The following is a 24912-nucleotide window of genomic DNA, read 5'->3' as shown; positions in this document are numbered from 1 at the left end:
TTCCCCCCAAAAAAAAAAAAAAAAAAAAAAAAAAGAGTGATATTTTTCATTTTATAATGTATCTACTTAATAATCATTTTTTCTATATGCAACTAATTGTGAGGTCTCACAATCTGAATTAGTTTCTTAGAAATTCTATCTCAATTAGCTTAAACTAAGTCCAGATTAGGTACTAATGAATGATTATTTATAAAAAAAAATGTTAAGACGGATAACCAAGTTAACATTTAAGAAATAGAGGAAAAACCTTAAATAATGACCCCTTAAAAAAGTGTCAATTTCTTGAATAAAGAAAAATCCATAATGCCAACTTCACTCAGTATGTGAAATGTGCTTAGTTATGATTAAAGTCTAAGAATAGATGCTCACGTTAACATATTAATTTCTCTAGATTTGTATTTTCTTCTATTTGCAGTCTCTATCCTCCAGTATAGCCAACTTCACTCAGTATGTGAAATGTGCTTAGTTATGATTAAAGTCTAAGAATAGATGCTCACGTTAACATATTAATTTCTCTAGATTTGTATTTTCTTCTATTTGCAGTCTCTATCCTCCAGTATAGCCAACTTCACTCAGTATGTGAAATGTGCTTAGTTATGATTAAAGTCTAAGAATCGATGCTCACGTTAACATATTCTCTAGATTTGTATTTTCTTCTATTTGCAGTCTCTATCCTCCAGTATAGCCAAAAAGATATAAAGAGAAATTTTGTAAAAATTACTACATTAACCAGAATAATAAAACTTAGTTGTCTTTTCTAGCATACAGTTAAAAATAATGAGAAACAAAATTTTCCTGGACAAATATTATTATAAATGTTAAAAGCAATGTACAATAGCAATATACTGAATCTGGTGGGAAAAAAGTTACAGACCTTTTCTACCCTACCTCACCTCTATCAAGAACAGCTCTACAGGGACTTCCCTGGTGGTGCAGTGGTTAAGACTCCACACTCCCAATGCAGGGGGCCCAGGTTCGATCCCTGGCCAGGCAACTAGATTCCCGCATGCATGCTGCAACTAAGAGTCCACATGCCACAACTAAGGAGCCTGCATGCTGCAACTAAGGAGCCTGTGTGCTGCAACTAAGGAACCCATGTGCCACAACTAAGGAGCCGGCAAGCCGCAACTAAGACTCAGTGTAACAAATAAATAAATAGTTCTACAAATGAATATCATATCTAAAAGACAAAGTGTATAAGAAAAAGTGACAAAATAACAATGCCTTAGGTCTGAACAAGTCAATATTCCTACACCAGAATCAAATGCACCAATCATTACTCACTCAGACATTCTTTCAAAGCCAAAGCCTGAACATTAGCTAACTGTTTCTCTCTCTGTATAAGTTGCTCCCCAGAGAAATTTGGAAGTGACAAGAGGTCCAGAGGAAAGCCTGAAAAACAGAAAGAAGTCAGTATTAAAGACGATTTGTAACAAAAATTAACACTCAGTCCTCAAGAAATGCGTTATAACATAATTAAAAGTCAATTACTCATCTTTCTTGACCTTGCATATTTCAAAGTAAATAATAATAATTGAGCAGCAGAAAATAAGTGTACTAAATTATTTTGCATTTTAAACTTTGACCTACTTCTTAAATTGAGAGAATTTAGGTAGCAGAATAGAATTCCTTCCACCACCTTTTCTTCTACCTGCTTGGCTATTGAAACTCTTACACAAAACACAGACAGAGTACAGGAGCTGGTCTCCAAAGATGGCCTCCCAGTGAATCACACTTCCTGCCACTCATTTGCCGCGCAGTCCTTCCACAGTGAATCTAGGTTGGCCTCACGTAACTAATAAGGTGTAGTAAAAGTGACAATGAATGGCTAGGTCACAGGAAGCCTTATAGCTTCTTAGAACAACTGCTCTAAGAGCAGTTAGCAACCATAGAAGGAATCAGACTCCCCAGAGACCATGATGTTGTGAGGAAGCCCATGTTGGCCAGGAGGACAGGACACGTGAAGAGGAAGTAGGCTCGCATCTGTTCCAGCCATCCTAACCCAGGCACCACACATGCGGGTAAAGAGCCATCTTACACACCAAGCCCTGTTAAGCTTCAAAATGATTGAAGCCCCAGCTGTGTGTGACTGCAGTCATATGTGGATTTTCAAAACAGAAACATCCAGCTGAGCCCACTCAACCTACAGGACTATGAGACATTATAGTAAATCGTCATTTATTAAGCTGCATTTGGGGCAGTTCATCATACAGTGATAGGTAACCAAAGCATGGAGCTTGGAGAAAAAAATAAAAAGATGGGCAATAAAATAGAATGAGACGCTTGAGAAAAAGTAAGTGAAAATAAGAAATAAATTCTAGAAAAATAATACTTGTTTAAAGTGGAAAACACTAAAAATTTTCCTATTTGGAATTGAAGGCTGGCCTACTAAATTTTACAAAGTAAAATGTATAAGGGATTAATTCTCTGCACTCTAAACTGTCCAAATATGTTATAAAATATTTAAAATAAAAGTAAATTTACTGAAAGTGAAATGGAGTTTGGAGACAATAAGTTCATTAAAAGTTAAGTATGTACACAAAGAAATGTAAAAATGTTTTGTTTTCCACCTAAAGTTAACACTTACTCAGTTTGGTCTCTTCTGTCCTTGCTTTCATCTTTCCATGAATTAAACTGAGTGCAAATGAGCCATTGATTTGGTTGGCTGAGTGAATCAATGTGGCTTTACACTTTCTGTTGCCATTACCTTGTAACAAGAGATAATAGCTAGAACTCTCTCCTTTCACTTCAACATCTGGAACTAAACAAAAACAATTATTTTGTTAAGTATGCGAAAATTCAGCAGGCAACATGGCAGAATCATACATTTGATCCATAGGATATAATGACATGTCTATGTTATTTCAAAACAAGGTGTTACCCAATACATTGGGGGCAGTAGTTGTTCATTTAACTGAGGAAGCTGAGAATCATAACAAAAATGATACTCACAAAGCATATACGTTTTACTTTACATGAATGTAAAGTAAAATTTACATATATGTTTTACTTTAAATTAAAACTATGTGTACTCATTCATTAACTTTTGATGTGGCTCATTAGCATTCCATTATGTCTTTCCTATATATCCACACCCGTAACGTATCAACTACTATTTCCAGCTTCTCTTTCTTTAAAGTGGAATAAACTGACGCCTGCAAGCACACACAGCTCAACTGGTGGGAGCAGAAGTGTACAGACATACTTAAGGGTAGCTTTTTGGTCCCTGCAGTGCGCATCCATAATGTATTTTACAGGAGGATTGGAGAGCATTCATTAATCTGGCTTGCCAGTAATGTGCAGGTCAGTTAAGACAGTCCAGTGCATTTTAAAAACAAATCAAGTGAGGGTTACAGTGAAGGTTGAGGAAAAACTGTGAAGCCTTTGAGACTAAAAATAGAAGTAGAATCCCTTTTGTTGAAGATGGTGAATTGGACATAAGCGTTTATTTTCATTATCTCCTGAAATTCCATGAAATGAGAATAAATTTAAAAATAGCATAAAACTACAAGAACCAATGTCTAAGAGAAGAGACAATAGCAACTAAACCTTGAAAGCAGGAAAGCAGATGAACAATTGGTAACAGACCTCAGACTCTCAATTGTTAAGGAAGCTGAGAAAAACAACAGGGAAAGCTTGGAAGCAGCAAAATTTATACTATAGCCCCTGACAAGAGACTCTGGGATGGCACTGCAAACAAAATGAAGGTGAAATAGGGAAGGAGGTTGAAAGTCTACCTGAGAAGCAGTTTGGCTCCTGACCTCTTCTTATTCTATTCAGGCAAAAGATTGTGCTCTCCCCAGCCCAGAAGACTAGTGGTTATTCTCTGAAGAAGGTAAAACAAAATGCCTCTGGCCTGGGAGATATAAGACAGAGCTTAGGGTTGGAGTTGAATATCACTGCATTAAATGAATGCTTGTATAGTGAATATTGAGGCCCTTTACCTTTCTTCACCTATTTCTTTTAGAAATACGGTCAGTACTAGGGGAAGGACCAAAGAATTCCAACCTTGGGATTGCCTAATATCTCAGTGAGATCACCCTAAAATGAAGATCAAAGTCAACAAGCCCAAACATGCACTCAGATTTTCCAATCAGCTTTCTCATACCCGCTCTTAAATATGAACAGGCAGCCAAACATTATGGGACATCAGGGAAAGTCTCTAGTATGAAAACCATATGACAAAGCAAGCAAACAGAAACAAAGTGACTTGTAGGGAGGCAAAGAATATACAGTAAAAAGAAATCATAAAACAAAAGCAAACAACAGACAAATCAGGCACTAAAATCCTCAGAGAAGAGACTATATTGCATCCATTAAATAAGAACAGGAAATTGTAAGAAAAGAACATTAAATAAGAAAGAGCTCATGGAAATTAAGAAAGCAGAAATATATATTTCAACTAAAAGGTTAGCATATAAAGTTCAGTGAATCTATCAGAAAGTAGAGTAAAAAGTCAAAGAAATGGAAAATAGGAAGAGAGACACACACAAACCATGAGGAACAACATTCAAACAGGAATATTAGAAGAGAGAACATAAAAAAATGGAGGGAAGGAAATTATCAATAAAATAATGATAAGAACATTTTTCCTGGGAGTACCCTGGCAGTCCAGTGGTTAGGACTCGGCACTTTCACTGCTGGGGGCCAGGGTTCAATCCCTGGTCAGGGAACTAAGATTCTGCAAGCTGTGCAGCACAGCCAAAAATAATAATAATAATAATTTAACCAGAATAATAAAACTTAGTTGTCTTTTCTAGCATACAGTTAAAAATAATGAGAAACAAAATTTTCCTGGACAAATATTATTATAAATGTTAAAAGCAATGTACAATAGCAATATACTGAATCTGGTGGGAAAAAAGTTACAGACCTTTTCTACCCTACCTCACCTCTATCAAGAACAGCTCTACAGGGACTTCCCTGGTGGTGCAGTGGTTAAGACTCCACACTCCCAATGCAGGGGGCCCAGGTTCGATCCCTGGCCAGGCAACTAGATTCCCGCATGCATGCTGCAACTAAGAGTCCACATGCCACAACTAAGGAGCCTGCATGCTGCAACTAAGGAGCCTGTGTGCTGCAACTAAGGAACCCATGTGCCACAACTAAGGAGCCGGCAAGCCGCAACTAAGACTCAGTGTAACAAATAAATAAATAGTTCTACAAATGAATATCATATCTAAAAGACAAAGTGTATAAGAAAAAGTGACAAAATAACAATGCCTTAGGTCTGAACAAGTCAATATTCCTACACCAGAATCAAATGCACCAATCATTACTCACTCAGACATTCTTTCAAAGCCAAAGCCTGAACATTAGCTAACTGTTTCTCTCTCTGTATAAGTTGCTCCCCAGAGAAATTTGGAAGTGACAAGAGGTCCAGAGGAAAGCCTGAAAAACAGAAAGAAGTCAGTATTAAAGACGATTTGTAACAAAAATTAACACTCAGTCCTCAAGAAATGCGTTATAACATAATTAAAAGTCAATTACTCATCTTTCTTGACCTTGCATATTTCAAAGTAAATAATAATAATTGAGCAGCAGAAAATAAGTGTACTAAATTATTTTGCATTTTAAACTTTGACCTACTTCTTAAATTGAGAGAATTTAGGTAGCAGAATAGAATTCCTTCCACCACCTTTTCTTCTACCTGCTTGGCTATTGAAACTCTTACACAAAACACAGACAGAGTACAGGAGCTGGTCTCCAAAGATGGCCTCCCAGTGAATCACACTTCCTGCCACTCATTTGCCGCGCAGTCCTTCCACAGTGAATCTAGGTTGGCCTCACGTAACTAATAAGGTGTAGTAAAAGTGACAATGAATGGCTAGGTCACAGGAAGCCTTATAGCTTCTTAGAACAACTGCTCTAAGAGCAGTTAGCAACCATAGAAGGAATCAGACTCCCCAGAGACCATGATGTTGTGAGGAAGCCCATGTTGGCCAGGAGGACAGGACACGTGAAGAGGAAGTAGGCTCGCATCTGTTCCAGCCATCCTAACCCAGGCACCACACATGCGGGTAAAGAGCCATCTTACACACCAAGCCCTGTTAAGCTTCAAAATGATTGAAGCCCCAGCTGTGTGTGACTGCAGTCATATGTGGATTTTCAAAACAGAAACATCCAGCTGAGCCCACTCAACCTACAGGACTATGAGACATTATAGTAAATCGTCATTTATTAAGCTGCATTTGGGGCAGTTCATCATACAGTGATAGGTAACCAAAGCATGGAGCTTGGAGAAAAAAATAAAAAGATGGGCAATAAAATAGAATGAGACGCTTGAGAAAAAGTAAGTGAAAATAAGAAATAAATTCTAGAAAAATAATACTTGTTTAAAGTGGAAAACACTAAAAATTTTCCTATTTGGAATTGAAGGCTGGCCTACTAAATTTTACAAAGTAAAATGTATAAGGGATTAATTCTCTGCACTCTAAACTGTCCAAATATGTTATAAAATATTTAAAATAAAAGTAAATTTACTGAAAGTGAAATGGAGTTTGGAGACAATAAGTTCATTAAAAGTTAAGTATGTACACAAAGAAATGTAAAAATGTTTTGTTTTCCACCTAAAGTTAACACTTACTCAGTTTGGTCTCTTCTGTCCTTGCTTTCATCTTTCCATGAATTAAACTGAGTGCAAATGAGCCATTGATTTGGTTGGCTGAGTGAATCAATGTGGCTTTACACTTTCTGTTGCCATTACCTTGTAACAAGAGATAATAGCTAGAACTCTCTCCTTTCACTTCAACATCTGGAACTAAACAAAAACAATTATTTTGTTAAGTATGCGAAAATTCAGCAGGCAACATGGCAGAATCATACATTTGATCCATAGGATATAATGACATGTCTATGTTATTTCAAAACAAGGTGTTACCCAATACATTGGGGGCAGTAGTTGTTCATTTAACTGAGGAAGCTGAGAATCATAACAAAAATGATACTCACAAAGCATATACGTTTTACTTTACATGAATGTAAAGTAAAATTTACATATATGTTTTACTTTAAATTAAAACTATGTGTACTCATTCATTAACTTTTGATGTGGCTCATTAGCATTCCATTATGTCTTTCCTATATATCCACACCCGTAACGTATCAACTACTATTTCCAGCTTCTCTTTCTTTAAAGTGGAATAAACTGACGCCTGCAAGCACACACAGCTCAACTGGTGGGAGCAGAAGTGTACAGACATACTTAAGGGTAGCTTTTTGGTCCCTGCAGTGCGCATCCATAATGTATTTTACAGGAGGATTGGAGAGCATTCATTAATCTGGCTTGCCAGTAATGTGCAGGTCAGTTAAGACAGTCCAGTGCATTTTAAAAACAAATCAAGTGAGGGTTACAGTGAAGGTTGAGGAAAAACTGTGAAGCCTTTGAGACTAAAAATAGAAGTAGAATCCCTTTTGTTGAAGATGGTGAATTGGACATAAGCGTTTATTTTCATTATCTCCTGAAATTCCATGAAATGAGAATAAATTTAAAAATAGCATAAAACTACAAGAACCAATGTCTAAGAGAAGAGACAATAGCAACTAAACCTTGAAAGCAGGAAAGCAGATGAACAATTGGTAACAGACCTCAGACTCTCAATTGTTAAGGAAGCTGAGAAAAACAACAGGGAAAGCTTGGAAGCAGCAAAATTTATACTATAGCCCCTGACAAGAGACTCTGGGATGGCACTGCAAACAAAATGAAGGTGAAATAGGGAAGGAGGTTGAAAGTCTACCTGAGAAGCAGTTTGGCTCCTGACCTCTTCTTATTCTATTCAGGCAAAAGATTGTGCTCTCCCCAGCCCAGAAGACTAGTGGTTATTCTCTGAAGAAGGTAAAACAAAATGCCTCTGGCCTGGGAGATATAAGACAGAGCTTAGGGTTGGAGTTGAATATCACTGCATTAAATGAATGCTTGTATAGTGAATATTGAGGCCCTTTACCTTTCTTCACCTATTTCTTTTAGAAATACGGTCAGTACTAGGGGAAGGACCAAAGAATTCCAACCTTGGGATTGCCTAATATCTCAGTGAGATCACCCTAAAATGAAGATCAAAGTCAACAAGCCCAAACATGCACTCAGATTTTCCAATCAGCTTTCTCATACCCGCTCTTAAATATGAACAGGCAGCCAAACATTATGGGACATCAGGGAAAGTCTCTAGTATGAAAACCATATGACAAAGCAAGCAAACAGAAACAAAGTGACTTGTAGGGAGGCAAAGAATATACAGTAAAAAGAAATCATAAAACAAAAGCAAACAACAGACAAATCAGGCACTAAAATCCTCAGAGAAGAGACTATATTGCATCCATTAAATAAGAACAGGAAATTGTAAGAAAAGAACATTAAATAAGAAAGAGCTCATGGAAATTAAGAAAGCAGAAATATATATTTCAACTAAAAGGTTAGCATATAAAGTTCAGTGAATCTATCAGAAAGTAGAGTAAAAAGTCAAAGAAATGGAAAATAGGAAGAGAGACACACACAAACCATGAGGAACAACATTCAAACAGGAATATTAGAAGAGAGAACATAAAAAAATGGAGGGAAGGAAATTATCAATAAAATAATGATAAGAACATTTTTCCTGGGAGTACCCTGGCAGTCCAGTGGTTAGGACTCGGCACTTTCACTGCTGGGGGCCAGGGTTCAATCCCTGGTCAGGGAACTAAGATTCTGCAAGCTGTGCAGCACAGCCAAAAATAATAATAATAATAATTTTTTTCCCAAAAAAAAAAAAAAAAGCTTCCAAGCATGCTAGAATAAAATAGACACACCAAAAATAAAAATAGACCCACCAAGGTACATCATCATGAAAATTCAGAAGACTAAGAAGAACAAGTATATTCTACAAAATACAAGAGAAAACTTAGGTTTCTTATTTAAAAAATGAGAATGGCACAAGACTTCTAAGTAGCCTCACTAAAAGCTGGAAAACAATGGGACAACTGGGAACAATGGGAACAATGCCTTCAAAATTCCACTGGAAAAATATTCTCCAACCTAGAATGCTATATTAAAATGAGACGGTAGAATAAAAACTTTTCTAGGCATAGAGGGTCTCAAAAATTTCCCTCCTATGCACCTTCCCTCCTATGCACCTTTTCTCAGGATGATTTTAGAGAATGTGCTCCACCAAAATGGGAAAATGAAAAAAACAGGAAGATTAAAGGATCCCAGGAACCAACAAAGAAAGCAAACAAAATTTCTATGATGAAAAGAGTCTTAGATCCAAAAGCTATGGAACAAATCTGGAAAGTAAAACCAACCAGTCTAGATTAGGCAGGTCATAAAGATCCAGAAGAGATTTCTTACATATACATGATTGATAGGATGGTTAATATGCTTTAATGTACTGAAAGGAATTTCACAACTAGGGGAAGGCTTTGTGATTAAATTTTTTAAAAAAATCATTAACTCTAGGTAAAACAAACTATTGTACAGGAAAGAAAAATAAAATATAGTACATGACTCAACTGTGAATAGTGATTAGATCATCATAATAATTAAAACAATGAACATTAATCTAAAATTACTATATGATCATTCTGGGAGGACTGAGAAGAAAATGTGAAATGAGGAAGAATGTAAAGGAAATGAGAAGAATGTCAGTGTGTAGTAAGGGCAAAGTGAAAAAGGATTCATACTTCTCAGTGTGGGAACTTACTATAAAGCTACAGTAATCAAGACAGGGAGGCACTGGTATAAGGACAGACATACAGATTAACAGAATAGAACTGAGAGTCCAGAAATATGCCCTCACATTTACAGTCAAATGGTTTTCAATAAAGGTGCCAAGACAATCTGATGGAGAAAGAACAGTCTTTTCAAAAATGGTTTTAGAATAACTGGACATCCATATGCAAAAGAATGAAGTTGGACCCTTACCCCCTACCTCCCAATATGTAAAAAAAAATAATTCAAAATGGATCATAGATGTAAATGTAAGAGGTAAAACTTTAAAATTCTTGGAAGAAAACAGACAAAGGCATAAGTCTTCATGACCCTAGATTAGGCAATCATCTATTAAATATGAGACCCAAAGTACAAGCAACAACAACAGCAAAAAGAAATAGAAAATTGGATTTCATGAAAATTAAGCATCTTTGTCCTTCAAAGCACATCATCAAGAGAATGAAAAGACAATCCACTATGGACTTTGGGTGATAAATGTGTCAATGTAGGCTCATCAATTGTAACAAATGTACCACTCTGATGTGTGATGTTGATAAGGGGGGAGGTTATATGTGGGTGGGGACATGGGCTATATGGAAATTCTCTGTGCTTTCCACTCAGTTTTGCTGTGCACCTAAAACTGCTCTAAAAAAATAAAGTTTATTAATTTAAAAAAAAGTATCCATATGACAAGGCTGCTGTTAGGATTAAATGTGAGACGCTGCATGGAAAGTGCTTAGATCACTGCCTAAAGTATTCTAATTGCTCAATAGTACCAATTAAAAAAAAGTCAACCCAGGAAATAAGGGAAAATTTTTGTAAATCACGTATTTTATAAGGGATTTGTATCTAGAATATATAAATAACTCCTACAACTCATAACAAAGAGACAAATAACTCAAAAAGTGGGTAAAGAATCTGAATAGGCATTCCTCCATAGAATATACAAATGGCCAATAAGCATGTGGAAAGAGTGGAAAGATTCTTAACATCATTGGCCAATACGGTCACGTAAATCCAGACCACAAAGAGATACCACTTCACATCCCTTGGATGACTATAATCAAAAATACAGACAATAACAGGTGTTGATGAGGATGTACAGAAACTGGAACCCTCGTAAATTGCTGCTGGGAATATAAAATGGTACTGCCACTTTAGAAAACATTTAGGCAATTCTTCAAAAAGTTTAACACATAGTTAATATACAATCCAAAAATCCCATTCCTAGGTTTATATCCAAAATAATTTTAAGCATATGTTCACACAAAAATATATACACACGTATTTATAGCAGCATTATTTATAATAGCCCCAAACTGTCAAACACTTCAACTGATGTGTGAATAAATAAAATGTGATATATCCAAATGACTGAGATATTATTCAGCAATAGAAAGGCATGAAGTACTATACTACAGCATGGATGAACCTTGAAAACATTATGCTATCCTTGAAAGAAGGCAGTCGTGAAAGACGACATACCGTATGACTACGCTTAGATCAAGTGTCCAGGCAATCTACACAGACAGAAATAGATTAGTGCTGCCTATGGGCGGGGAAGAGAAGCAGGTGATGAGAATCAGGAGTAACTGCTAATGGGCGTGGGGCTGCTTTCTGGGGAGAAGAAAATGTCCTCAAATTGATTGTGGTGATGGTTGCACACTCCTAACCCATCCTGAATTAGACTAAAAACCATGCAATTGTATTTTAAATGGTTCAATTGTATGGTGTGTGAATTATAACTCAATAAAGCTGAGGTTTTAGGAATGTAAGGTTCTGCTCACAAAAAAAGTTCTTAGCATTTTGAGATATATACATAATATATATGTGTGTGTTTATATACAGGATATATATAGTATGTGTGTGTACATATATATATGCTAGGAAAAAAATCTACTGTAACTTTATTATAACAGTTTATTTCACAGATATGAACACACTGTGGGTTAAAGACTATCCCCCAAAAAACCATGAAGTACAAAAAAATTTTTTGCAATTAGTTAGCAATACAAACAGTAATCCTGTTCTTAAACATCAGTCCTAGAAAAGGAATTTAAATAAAGGTTATCAGAAAGGAACAACACTGTTACCAGTTGTATTTGAAACTAAGATTTGCCAAGAGTTATAGTGACCTTAATTCATTTACCAATTTAGCACCTTGCCAATTCAAGTTATATGCCTCTTCAATCCATGACATTCTTTCCACATTTATTTTAAATCCTGTCACCCAATGAAGGTACTATAAAGCACTTTAATCACTGAAGCCTGTAGTTACAACAATCTTATTTTCCTCAAGAGAAAAATGTTTATTTTAAAGAACTCCCCTAACCATAATGACCATGCAGTCATTTAAAAAACTTTGCTCCAGATTTGGCAGGTGTTAATTGAAGACTTATCAGATAACTTTTATGTAAATACCACAGAGACTAACAGATTTACAATTAGCATAGTTATTCAATTCCCATAGCTCTTCCTAAAGAAATAAGGGAAAATGATTACAACAAAACATTTCTATTTTCATCTGTTATTTTTACACTATCAACTTATAAGAGATTGATTGGCTCGCATGCCCCCTCTCCCACTAAAAAAACATCCACTTTGGATCTACTATATAGGTAAAATGGGAGAAGCAGAAATTCCAAGTGTCCTTTAGTTGTATCAAATTTTACGAATAACGTATGAACTATAATGAAGAGAAGTACCACTATTAGTTTCATTAGCAAACAAAATTCTAGTATAATAAAAATCAAGTCATATTTTATATCAATAAGTTTCTCAGTGGTTCTTAAAAGCCAGTAACACCCTTTCTTTTCTTGCACTGTTAGTGGGAATGTAAATTAATACAGCCACTATGGAGAACAGTATGGAGGTTCCTTAAAAAACTACAAATAGAACTACCATAGACCCAGCAATCCCACTACTGGGCATATACCCTGAGAAAACCATAATTCAAAAAGAGACATGTACCACAATGTTCACTGCAGCACTATTTACAATAGCCAGGACATGGAAGCAACCTAAGTGTCCACCAACAGATGAATGGATAAAGAAGATGTGCCACATATATACAACAGAATATTACTCAGCCATAAAAAGAAATGAAATTGAGTTATTTGTAGTGAGGTGGATGGACATAGAGTCTGTCATACAGAGTGAAGTAAGTCAGAAAGAGAAAAACAAATACCATATGCTAATGCAAATATATGGAATTAAAAAAAAATGGTTCTGATGAACCTAGGGGCAGGACAGGAATAAAGACACAGATGCAGAGAATGGATGTGAGGACATGGGGAGGGAGAGGGGTAAGCTGAGACAAAGTGAGAGAGTAGCATTGACATATATACACTACCAAATGTAAAATAGATAGCTAGTGGGAAGCAGCTGCATAGCACAGGGATATCAGCTCGGTGCTTTGTGACCACCTAGAGGGGTGAGATAGGGAGGGTGGGAGAGAGGCGCAAGAGGGAGGGGATATGGGGATATATGTATATGTATAGCTGATTCACTTTGTTATACAGGAGAAACTAACACAACATTGTAAAGCAATTATACACCAATAAAGATGTCAAAAAAATAAACAGGTCAACAATATAAAAACAAAATCACATTAATGTACAGAGGAAATAATATTCCATATTATAAAATGAAAAATATCCCAGGATCTTAGTCCCATAATATCATGGGTCACAAAAACTAAGTATAAGCTCAGAATTAAACTAAACAAATCATCATTCAATTAAAACAGAAAACACTGAAACAAAGTACGAAGGAACACACTTTAGCTATGTGACTTTGGACAAGTAACTAACATTTTGACCTGCAATTACTTAATGAAGTATTAGAGATTGGATTTAAATAATCTGATTTTATAATAGAAATTAATGACATCTTGAATGTAATAGATTATTAGAGAGGCAACACAGTGCAGGGGTTAAGAGCAGAGTGCCTAGGTTCAAATCCTTGGAGATGTTAGAGCTATTAATTGGCAGAATCTTGGTTCACATCCTGTTTCTGCCAGTTAATAGCTCTGTAACTTCTCCAAGTCCCAATTTCCTCATCTGTTAAATGTTTATAAGGTTATTTTAAGTTTATAACGTTATTATAAAAATTAAATGAATCAAGATTTCTAAAGTACTTAGAATACTGCATAGCATATAAAAGGCTGTTAAATAAATTCTACAGAAAATTGTAATCACAAGTTTGTTTTTTTAATATACCATATAATAAATTAATCTATTTCCATAAATTTTATTCCTGAAATGTCTCTAAGAAGCCCATGTTTAATATAATTAACTATCTAATTAACCAAAATTTCTGCCTTTAGAACACTGATATTTTATGAATGAATAACGTTGCATATACTTTCTGTTGCAGTAGGTTGTTAGATAAGAAAAACATCTTAAAATGATACGGGTCCTCTTAATCAGTAGTAATAATATATTTTCTCATAAAGAAATGTTATCTCCATTTCAAAGTTGATAAATACATTATTTATGTGGCACCATTAAAACTTAAAAATTTACTACTTACCACTGATTGTCTTAGGCTTTCTAGCTATATATTCCTTCCATTTTCTTGAACTGAGCTGGCTGGGAGGAGGAGTAAGTATGCTACTAATGGTACATGGCAATACAAAAAGAGCACCAACCTGGATAAAAACAGAACATATTTTTAGTGACTGCACAATGAAATCAACTCTAAAATAGCGTCATCTGACAATTTTCCACTCATATTTCACCTACATAACACGTATTTAGTCACATTCTTTCCCAAGAATTCCACTATAAAAACTAAAAAAAGAAAAACACAAGAACACTGCCCTACCTCCACCAAAAAAAAAAAAAAAAGCCAGAAAACAGAGAAAGGATTCAAAGTTACAGGTATCCATTTTACTTCCACTGAGTCATGTATCTCTGAAAACCGTATTCACAATGTTTAAATTTAGGTTGTGGGTATAATTTCTTCGTATATCTGGAAATCAATGAGAGGTCACGAATTCTATCCTCAAAAGATTTTGTCATACCGAGTTATAATTTTATAAACTTTTGACTGGATGGATTATTGGTCTGGCTTCAAAATTAGAATCTAAAGGCAATTTCAAAACTTTTGTTGCTAGATATCAGAGATTTAATGCCAGTAGGTACAAAATTTAGAGAAACCATGAATCATATGACAGAAAACATACAGCAGCTTCTAACTGATTGATGAGCAAACTCAACTTATTCATCTTTGTATTCCCAGTGCTGGGCACACAGATGTTTGTTAAATATTTGTCCCCCCAAACCCACCATAATATATAAATGTAAGCTACAAAATCAGCACATCCCAATACATACATTTTTTTTTTTTTACTTTTGCGGAAATTTAGGCAAGGCATTTGCTATCACTCTCAAATCTAATGCAAAATCACTTTTAACTGTCCTATGTAGATAGAAGGGTTACATGAGATATGTGACACAAAGTTAATTAATACTTTTAGTTGCCATTTATTATTTTTACTTACGTATTCTTAACTAACGAATATGAAAATAAGTTTATCGGGAGTAAAACAAGGAAGGTAAAATTAAATATGCTTATTTTTGTTGATTATTATAGCCATAACCTTTTAATTTTAAGTCAAATGTATTTTACATAGTCAAGCATTAGACATTAAAAATAAAAATATTTAGGAATGGAAAATAATCATTAACTATAAAAGCTATATATTTAATTTCCTAAACACTAAGTCCTAGTCCTTCCTTCTTGCTTAAGACTTCTTAGACCAAAATGCATAACAAAACTGTCTGGCCCAAAGGGTGACAAAGCTGTAATGTGAGTATGCCAGATCAGGGCCCAATTATAGCTTAACAATTATAAAACTGTTACAATTATAGTTACAGCTTAACAATGTAAAGATACTAAATGCAGTTCATTGCATAATTTATAGCCTGACATAAATGTGTCCTGACCCATCAGCAAAGGAAGTGACCACATTTCTGAGACAGCCTATTTTTGATTAAACATTTGCTACAAATATGAAAATAAACTTTTCTAAATCCCATAAGCTATAATTCCCTACAAAATAAATTTATGTCAATAGTTTACACTACATTCACAACAAACTTGGATTCTGATAACTTGTTCTCACTCATACACTAATCATTAGATATACTTTGAGAGACTTAAGGATGATCCTTTTATGTTAACATTCTATTCCAAAATTTAACAGCCAAATAACATTTCAAACCCAAGTTTCAAAACTTTGATTCAATCTTTTCAGTAGGCAAACCCCCAAACAAGCAGGCACTATGGCAATCATGTTTTTAGCCTTATAAATTCTCCTCTTTAATAAAAATATTCCCTGTCCATGTGATTAATAGACATCATGATTCCCTAACAACCCTATCTTGCCTTTTCTAATCTAATAAAATAAGTTTTCCTCTAAAAGCCTTTTATTTTTATTCTGAGGCTAATCAAACATCTTTTTTAAGCTCAAAAGTTGACTTAGGATCACATAAAGCACTAGAATTTAAGCACTTTGATAGCTTCCCAAGGAGGGAACTTGTCCACTTTATTCTCTCCAGTATTCTCTCCAGTTGCAACAAGCAACTGGCTGGCAGGCAGTCCAAAAAGAAAAAAGAAAAGTTGAATAAATAAATGAAAACCATGTTATAAAGCACTGAGATTATTTCAAGGAATGACCGTGGAATTCAATTTTTTTTTTCAAAAATGTAAAAGACTAACTATGACACAGTGTAAAAGGACAGTGAACTGCTTCACATTTAGAGATTTAGCCAAATTACATAATGTATGTTTCTAAAAGTTATCCCTTTGCTGAATTAAAGTTGGAACATATAATTAAAGTTCTATTTATTTGTCCCCGACTGATAAAGTGTAGTCCAATATTTCAGTCATTGTCCAAGAAGCAATAAAAATGACAATCTAATACAACAAATTTAAAATAAAACAATTGAAAATACTATATTAATAGATATCAATAGTTTAGCTTTCTTCTAGGATTAGAGTTGCCTATCTTCAATATCTAGATGGGTTAAGAATTATTTTATACCCAAGTTAAATTATAGGTATATGTCTGAATTTGACTTGAAACATTACCTATAAAACTAATTCCTAAAAATTTCATCATAACTTCAAAATATCTAGAGGATATCTAGTGCTTTATAAATTTCAGGAAAATGTTTCACTTAAGTGTGTCTATCATTTGGGCCACATAAACTTCAAAGAGAAGAATTAGATAGCAACCATCATTTGTACCATACTGTACAGTTTATAAAATATATTCCAATTTGGTTTTCATTACAACTTTTTGAAATAGGCAAAACAGGAATTATTATTTCCAGTTCACAATTTAAAAAGCTATAAACCAGTGAGTGGCAGAGCTAGGACTTAAATCAAAGTTTTCTAAAGTACATGTTCTTTTACTTGAGACTTTCTACTATATCATATTCCCTCCCTCCCTTATTTGATAATATAGGTGAGATGATTAATGATACATGACATTCTCATTTCCTGGATAGGGTTACATAGTGAACTATTTAGCTACTTGGGTTAAAATATGAACAGAGTTGTTTGTTTGTTTTTATTCTTAGTGCTTTTTCTTTTTCTGTTTTTTTTTTTAACTATACCACTTCACAAGACTTCTGTGTGCAAATTTCTGTAGAGATGTACGATCTTATTAGCCTGTTTAAAGTACACCCTCCACCCTACTACCCTATCTCAGCCTGCTTATTTTCTTCATAGCTCTTATTTTCTATTTTTCCTACCAAAATGTAAGTTCCATGAGGGCAGAGTCTTCATCTGTACAATCCATCATTGGAGCCCTAATATCTAATACAATGCATAAAGTAGAACTAATGTTGAATAAACAAAAAAAGAAATTTTAAATTTCAAAATGTAGCACATTGGGTACTTCAGAGGTGAAAAAACAGGCTAACATTATCTTCAGACTGTTCCTTTAAAGGCCATTTCATCAAATAAATACTCTGATACACTGCTGCAAGTCAAAATTTTGAGGCTGCAAGTCAAAATTTTAAGTTATTATATAGCCAAGCATCTTAAGGCCAAAATCATATTTCCTTTACTACATCAATTTTCTAAGGGAACTATAACCCAGATTTGATTAATAGTGCCATGGGGAAACCATAATGATAACAATCATTTTTCTCCCTGCAGAACTATTTGATAATAGAGTACTTGTTAAAATAATAAGAAAATGTTATGTAAATATTGCCAATGAACATTTTGTGCATTAAAAATTGTTTTCATAGAAACAAGGTAGTTGAGCAAATAAGAAAGAAAATTTTAGTTTTTCCTATTGAAAACTGTACTTGACTTTATATGAGTCCACTTAAAATTCTTTATGTTGTAGTTAAAACAATTTTTAAATATACCAATTCTACCATATCATTATATATGTTTTATATATATATATATAAACTAATGAAATAGCTGAAAATCTTCTAAACATCACCAAAATTAAAAAAGAACTGAAAACTTACAAATGATAATTTAGTGAGGTTTTAGACATTTTTCTCACCTCCACCTACCCATCCTACCATGAAAAAGATAATGCAAGCATATACATATCTTGCCACAGAACTGAAATCAGATGTGAAAGGGGTAGGTTAACAATAATCTAATGTGTTCTAAAAGAATTATCAGTCATGAAGCTTATTTTTGAAAAGCTCTTGTAAAAAAAAAAAACCACTTCATGTCTGCAGAAGACTTTGGGGTTATTATGAAAAGTCCAAAGTATCTTAACATGAATTAGGACCAAAACCTTATGTTAAGTTAAAGAAACTAAATCATCACACAGAAACAGATTTTTAAAAATACATTCCCTTTTCTCACACATCTGTAAATGTTAAGTTAAAAACACAACAAAAACAAAAAAACATCCTCTATACCTTGCCACACAGGGAAGAAATCTGCTCCAACAGCAACTTGGAATTCTGTTTGGTATTGTTTTTTGTCAGTCCTCTGCACTAAGGAGTTAAAGAAATGATGAAATGGTAATTGTCAAATAATTCAACTCCCTAAAATAAGTTTGATTCTCCAATTCACAAGGTGCTTAAATTCACTGATCAAAATTTTTATCTGTGGGAACTCACAATTACTCCTTTCCAAGGACAATAATTTTCCTGATTCTGAAAATACATCAAGAAATAGTGATACTATAAATAGCATTACTCTAAACTATTAGAACCAGAGATTTGTACAAACTGGAGCTTCTGAATAAAAATTCAAGAACACTGTACTAGGGTTTCATTTCTGGCCAACAACAAATTCTTTTTATATAAAATATTGTTCTTAGATCTGTTCCTAAAACTTCTTAGATATATTTTCTTAAAAAAGAGTTTAAAATATGTTGGATATTTACAGACATATGTGATAGCATTCTTATTTACTTAAGTATTTAAAAAGATACAGTGGACTGGCACTTGTATCTATCCTGCCAATGGCAAGAGAAACATCTGAACATTCCAATAGTACATAAATTATTTTGTTTTTTTTCACAGATCCCTAACATTTCTCTCTCTTACCTACCCCATAAGCAATGAGTAATAATTTCAGGAAGTCTTCTGCCTATTCTAGAGGCATAAATATCGTGCCTGAAGCAGTATTCTTTTTTTGCAAGTTGTAGAATTTCTCTTAAAGCAACGGCAATGAAAAGTATACTGATATTATAAAAAAGAAAAACAACAACAAAAGTATGGGCAAATATTTAAATGTGGTGGTACCAGGAAACAGTCTTACTTGACACAGAAAAATTGTGATCTATAATGAACATGTAAATGAAAAGGATACAACTCAAATTCAATGTCTGACATATAGCAGGAAGGTAGGTCTGATAATTTTATCATCTGCACAAATTCTAAAGCAGGGCCATAATAATGAAAAACCTAAAAAAGAAATTAAAATTATATAAGACTTTAAATACTATAAGTAAAATGAAAGTGAACAAATTAGTGTTCAGGGTTTAAATCTTTAAAATGGGTCTTAAAAAGCACGTATTTACATATTATGCAAGGCAAACACTTAATTCTCTATCAAAGATAAGAATTTCTTCCATATCAATTCTACCTTTCCGAGTGGAGAGATACGGAGATTTCTTACTAACTGGAAAGAGTTTTAACAGGAGGAAAATGAGTATAGAAAGAGGCAAGCAACAAAGGACAAGAGTTCTCAACTTTTCCTGTTTATCTCTAAGAAGACAGACAGATAAGCCAGGAGGCTAGGATGTTGAAGAGGGTCTGCGAAACTGAGAAAGAGAAAGAAAAGACACTCCAGGATGAACTTTGGTATGCTGAGATAAAAAAAAAAACAAAAAACAAAACAAAGTCCTTGGAGGAAATACTAAAGTAATTAAAGAGAGAACTAGTAAAACAAGAATACAAATTAACAAAGAAAGCTCCACTCAGAGAAATAAAATTCAGTATTTCTTTGGATAGAGTCTAAAACTAAACTAAGAGTGAGCTAGTGAAGAAGGTAATTCAAGAGTTGGGGCTAGAGTGCTTCACAAGAAGGGCAAAGAAAAGCAAACATATCTTCAAACACACAAAGTTTTAAACTTGCAGAAAGCTGAGTAATTTCATCATATATGATTATGTGTATGTATGTGTATGTACACATAAATACACAACACACCTAGTGTGTATTTATATATATGTATGCATGTATTTGTTTATGCATAGAGAGAGAGGCTTACATTTATTTAAGACGTTGAACCCTAAATTTCTCTCAATAGCAGCAAAAATCAGACACATTATTCATACTCGAATGGTGTACTACCAAAGAAGAAAAGTTGAGGTCATCAATCTTATGATTATAATCTTTAGAAAAGAATTTAATATTCCTGTGAAAGATGGTCATGGTAAGTTACTTAAAGTAAGTAACTCTGAACTATTGGGAAATGTGTCAACATCAGAAATATGTCTTTGTACCACCCTTTGATCAGAAAATATTACCCATCAATCTGACATCCTTGCAACTTCATGACCACTATGTTTTGCGCATTCTTGAAATGCATCCTTCAAAGTGAATTTCTAAAGTGCTTCTATATAAATACTTCTTCTTATATTATTTGTCCAATGTGAAAAAAAAAAAGCGAACCAAACCCCTTTTAATTATTATACTTTATAATTACTTGCATTTTAAGAATAAATCTATGGAGACATGGGACAAGAATCAATACCTCTTAAACTGTAAATGAAGCAAATGTCAGGTACTATATCAGATGCTAATCTCTTACTTCATTTAACCCTCATAACTTTGTAAGATAAGTGTTTATTACTATCTCCATTTCATAAATGAATTAATCAATCTACCCAAGGTGACAATACCTCATAGGTGACAAAGTCAGGTTTCAAACCCAGGTCTACCTAACATCAAAGCCTGTTCTCTTTCCACTGTATCATACTCCCTTCAAACTGAGTCTTAGAAAGGTCACATGGTAAAGTTCAAATCAAAAGTGGTTTCAGGTCCTTCCCTGGTGGCACAGTGGTTGAGAGTCCGCCTGCCGATGCAGGGGACACGGGTTCGTGCCCCGGTCCGGGAAGATCCCACATGCCGCGGAGCGGCTGGGCCCGTGAGCCATGGCCGCTGAGCCTGCGCGTCCGGAGCCTGTGCTCCACAACGGGAGAGGCCACGACAGTGAGAGGCCCGCGTACCGCAAAAAAAAAAAAGTGGTTTCAGGCCTATACTGATCTAAAGTTAGGATCGTTCCATTTTGAAAACAATTTAAAACAATGATAGTTTTGCCAACATTCAACACTGATAATACAGTATAATCTAAGCACTTAATTATAATTATAGTAAAAGTTATGCAAGCGAGCACACTTAAGCACGTATATTAGTAATGTTAATTGAAGATTCAAACATATCTTATCAAATATTCATGAATAGATGATGGCAAAAACAATTAAACATAGATTACCTTTGGCAAAATACTCTTATCTTTTGATGGTATTATCTTTTTGTCAAGAAAGCAAGTTTTTAAATTAGACGTACTAAAATTCTTAGGTGTGACTCCCTTTAAACAAAATTCAGGAAAACTAATTTCGCATCCAAACTGAAAAGAAACGAAGAGAACACAGTTACAGGCGTCATGAATTAAGTTACAAAGATTAATACATCTTATCGCAATATAAAAGTTGAGAGGAAAACCATATGTAAATTTATTTTTGATCCTCAGTTCAAAATGCAGTTCTTCCATTTATGTACATATCATTCGTATTTCAACTTTCACATAAATTTTTCATGAAAAGCTCTCCTTGGCCTTTCACTAGCCCACAAGAGGATACTAAGCACATTCTCCGCAACCAGAGAACAAAGCAAACCCCTTTCCATATAGTTGTTCAGTACCTGCTTCCTACTGTCTTAAGTTCTGCAAAAATAGAACTTGCTTGTCTCATTCACCACTAGATCCTTAGTGCCTCACACATAGTTTGCTTTCAATATAAGTTGTTGATAAAAAGATCAATTCCTGCAGAAGTAGTAATAATAGGGGTACTAACAGTAACGGTAATGACAATGATAGGTAACACTTACTGAATGGTTACTTTGTGCTTTAAATAATTTAAACCTCATAAAAATCTGAGTTAGGAACTACTATTACACCTATCTTACAGATAAAGATAACTGTGGCACCAAGAGCCTAAATATTATCTAACATTTCACACAAAACTAGCAAGAAACAGAATTAGGATTTGAAAGCAGGCAATCTAACTCTAGAATCTATGTCCTTAATCACTATAATGCCCCTAGGCTAAAAGCTATTCTCCACCAAAAAAAGTGATTTCAAGTTTTAAATGCAGCCTGGGGAGATACAGACACTTAATTTCTTATCCATAAAAGAATAAAAGAATCACAGAACCCTGCCATTATCTGTCTGTATGTAAACATGCAATTTCAAAAAATGTATACAAAAGTAATTCTCCTAGCTAATTGTATCCTGCATTCTTCTTGTAGGCTATATGACTTGTTTACACTAAAACCACTTCCAAAGAAGATTTATCTGCAGATTTAACCTCCCCGAGATAAAGAAGAGCTGGCGTGCAAATCAACAAGAAGGGCCCAGCCACATTAATTCCTGTTGTCTTATTAGAAGTTTTATTCAACTATAATTAAGAGTGAATTGAAAAGGAAAAAAAAGTCTAGTAATTAGTACAATAAATCTTTATAGGAACACAACGATCTACTCGTGCTCCCATACTAAACAAACATTAAGAAATTTTCTTTTAGTTTTGCCTATAGACAGAAACACATAAAATACCAGGAACACTGATTTCAACATGGACACAGCTTATAAAAACCACCAAACATATTCATTCACAGTAAGGGATCGCAAAATAGAATTGGAGCCTCATAGAAATTTAACATTAGCGGGGTTCCACTAATCTAATATTCTCATCTTATAGTTGAGAAATCTGGGGTCTAGTAAGGTTAAAAAAAAAATTGTTCAAAATCAGCTGGTTAGCAGAAAGCACTGATCACTTAAGGTGGTATCATAGGTAAGAAAACATGTTCTAAGCAGTTTTCCAGTTTACATATGCAATGAACTAAAGCAGCTTGGATAAACATGAACTCAACTAATGTTAAATTCTGCTTTAAAAGAATGTTACATTCTAGAACTGCAGTGCCCAAAACAATCACAGTCACGATTTAAATTTAAATTAATTAAAGTAAAATATAGTAAAAGATTCAGTTCTGTGTTTGAAGTAGTCAAGTATAAAGTGCTAGTAGCAACATGAAGTCAGTGGACTACTGTATAAGGATAAATTTGGAACATTTCCATTAATGAAGAAAGTTCTATTTAGATAGTGCTTTTCTAGAACATCTTCATATGGTACCTTTTCATTAGGATTCATTTAAACTATCTGTGTTGTAAATAAGGTCGAAAGGCCTGCTTTGCAAACTGTGATAACAGAAATCCACTTACCTTCCTTTCCCATATCTGAATCTTTCCCCTCCATAACTCTTTTGAATCAATAGCATTTATGAGATCTTGTAAAGATACAATATTAGCAGAAAGGTATTCGGCAATTTTCTGACAACTTCTATAAATAAAAGTTTATGATAATTAAATATAGGGTTTTAAATTTGACTTAGATTTAATGGTTGTAGTTAGCTACAAGCCAAACAGGCAAAAATGCAAAGTTTATATTGCTGCTTTTATCTACTAATATTATAGAACATTCATTAAGTCAGTCTCTGAAGAAGTTGCTATCATGTGTTCATTTAATCTCAACATCCCCTTGAATTATGAGTAATTACCCTTAATACTACAGATGAACAGATTTTCCTATTATTATTTATTAGTTTTAACGTCAAATATACACATATGTACACACATATACACAGATTGAATGAATTCTTATCTTCAAAAGGAGAACTGCTCTCCTCAATTGTTCCCACACAGTTCTGTATGGAATTTCATAACAGCACTTATCACAGACTATCATGACTATTTGCATTCCTGTTCCTCCCTGTATTTCAATGAAAAAGATCAAATCTCACTTTCTTATTATCAGTAAATATTGCCGTGCTTGGCATAAAGATAGTGCTCAATAAACAACTGCTGAGTGAAGAAAATCATGAAGTTAACAAATCCAACACTCATTTAAGGATCAAAACTGTAATACACAGTTGATCCTTACTAAAATGTCATAAAACACAACAGTATATATTTATTTCTACATTGCACATAAAACAAAAAACAAATATGACATTATAAATCTGGTGTATCCATGTATCCGTGGTATTTATCACGGTGTTCACTGGACGAGACAAACCTATTTAAAAACACACAATGTGTTTAGAGAACTAATGCTCAATAATAGCTGTAAGAAAGCATCAATAACAGTTACTAAAAACTTAAAACTTCTCAGAAATATAAAGTATGAAATAAGAAAAATGTAGGTTCGTCTCAACAGATAAATCTCTAATCACAGTATGACATAAAACTATCTTGTGGGGCTTCCTTGGTGGCGCAGTGGTTGAGAGTCCGACTGCCGATGTAGGGGACGCAGGTTCGTGCCCCGGTCTGGGAAGATCCCACATGCCGCGGAGCGGCTGGGCCCATGAGCCATGGCTGCTGAGCCTGCGCGTCCGGAGCCTGTGCTCCGCAACGGGACAGGCCACAGCAGTGATGAGGCCCGCGTACCACAAAAAAAAAAAAAAAAAAAAAAATATTTTGTCACATTTTAAAAAAACTTCAAAGGATGGGTCTA

The 24912-nt window shown here is 34.3% G+C and overlaps 1 protein-coding gene across 1 annotated transcript in view; it reads right to left on the bottom strand.

Moving 5' to 3' along the window:
- Window positions 1-24912, bottom strand: part of MTBP (MDM2 binding protein) — a 71901-nt gene that overhangs the window by 38857 nt on the left and 8132 nt on the right. The window contains exons 7-13 of the mRNA XM_024741254.1: window positions 23622-23739; window positions 21618-21752; window positions 19490-19584; window positions 18589-18661; window positions 14213-14330; window positions 6587-6760; window positions 5284-5391 (exon numbers count right to left, since the gene is read on the bottom strand). Coding sequence (XP_024597022.1) covers window positions 5284-5391; window positions 6587-6760; window positions 14213-14330; window positions 18589-18661; window positions 19490-19584; window positions 21618-21752; window positions 23622-23739 — 821 coding nt within the window. The remainder of the gene's footprint in view (window positions 1-5283; window positions 5392-6586; window positions 6761-14212; window positions 14331-18588; window positions 18662-19489; window positions 19585-21617; window positions 21753-23621; window positions 23740-24912) is intronic.

The sequence above is a fragment of the Neophocaena asiaeorientalis genome, unplaced genomic scaffold (assembly GCF_003031525.2).
Source record: "Neophocaena asiaeorientalis asiaeorientalis breed wild unplaced genomic scaffold, Neophocaena_asiaeorientalis_V1.1 scaffold177, whole genome shotgun sequence".
Classification (NCBI taxonomy): Eukaryota; Metazoa; Chordata; class Mammalia; order Artiodactyla; family Phocoenidae; genus Neophocaena; species Neophocaena asiaeorientalis.
This window is presented reverse-complemented; position numbering and strand designations above follow the sequence as displayed.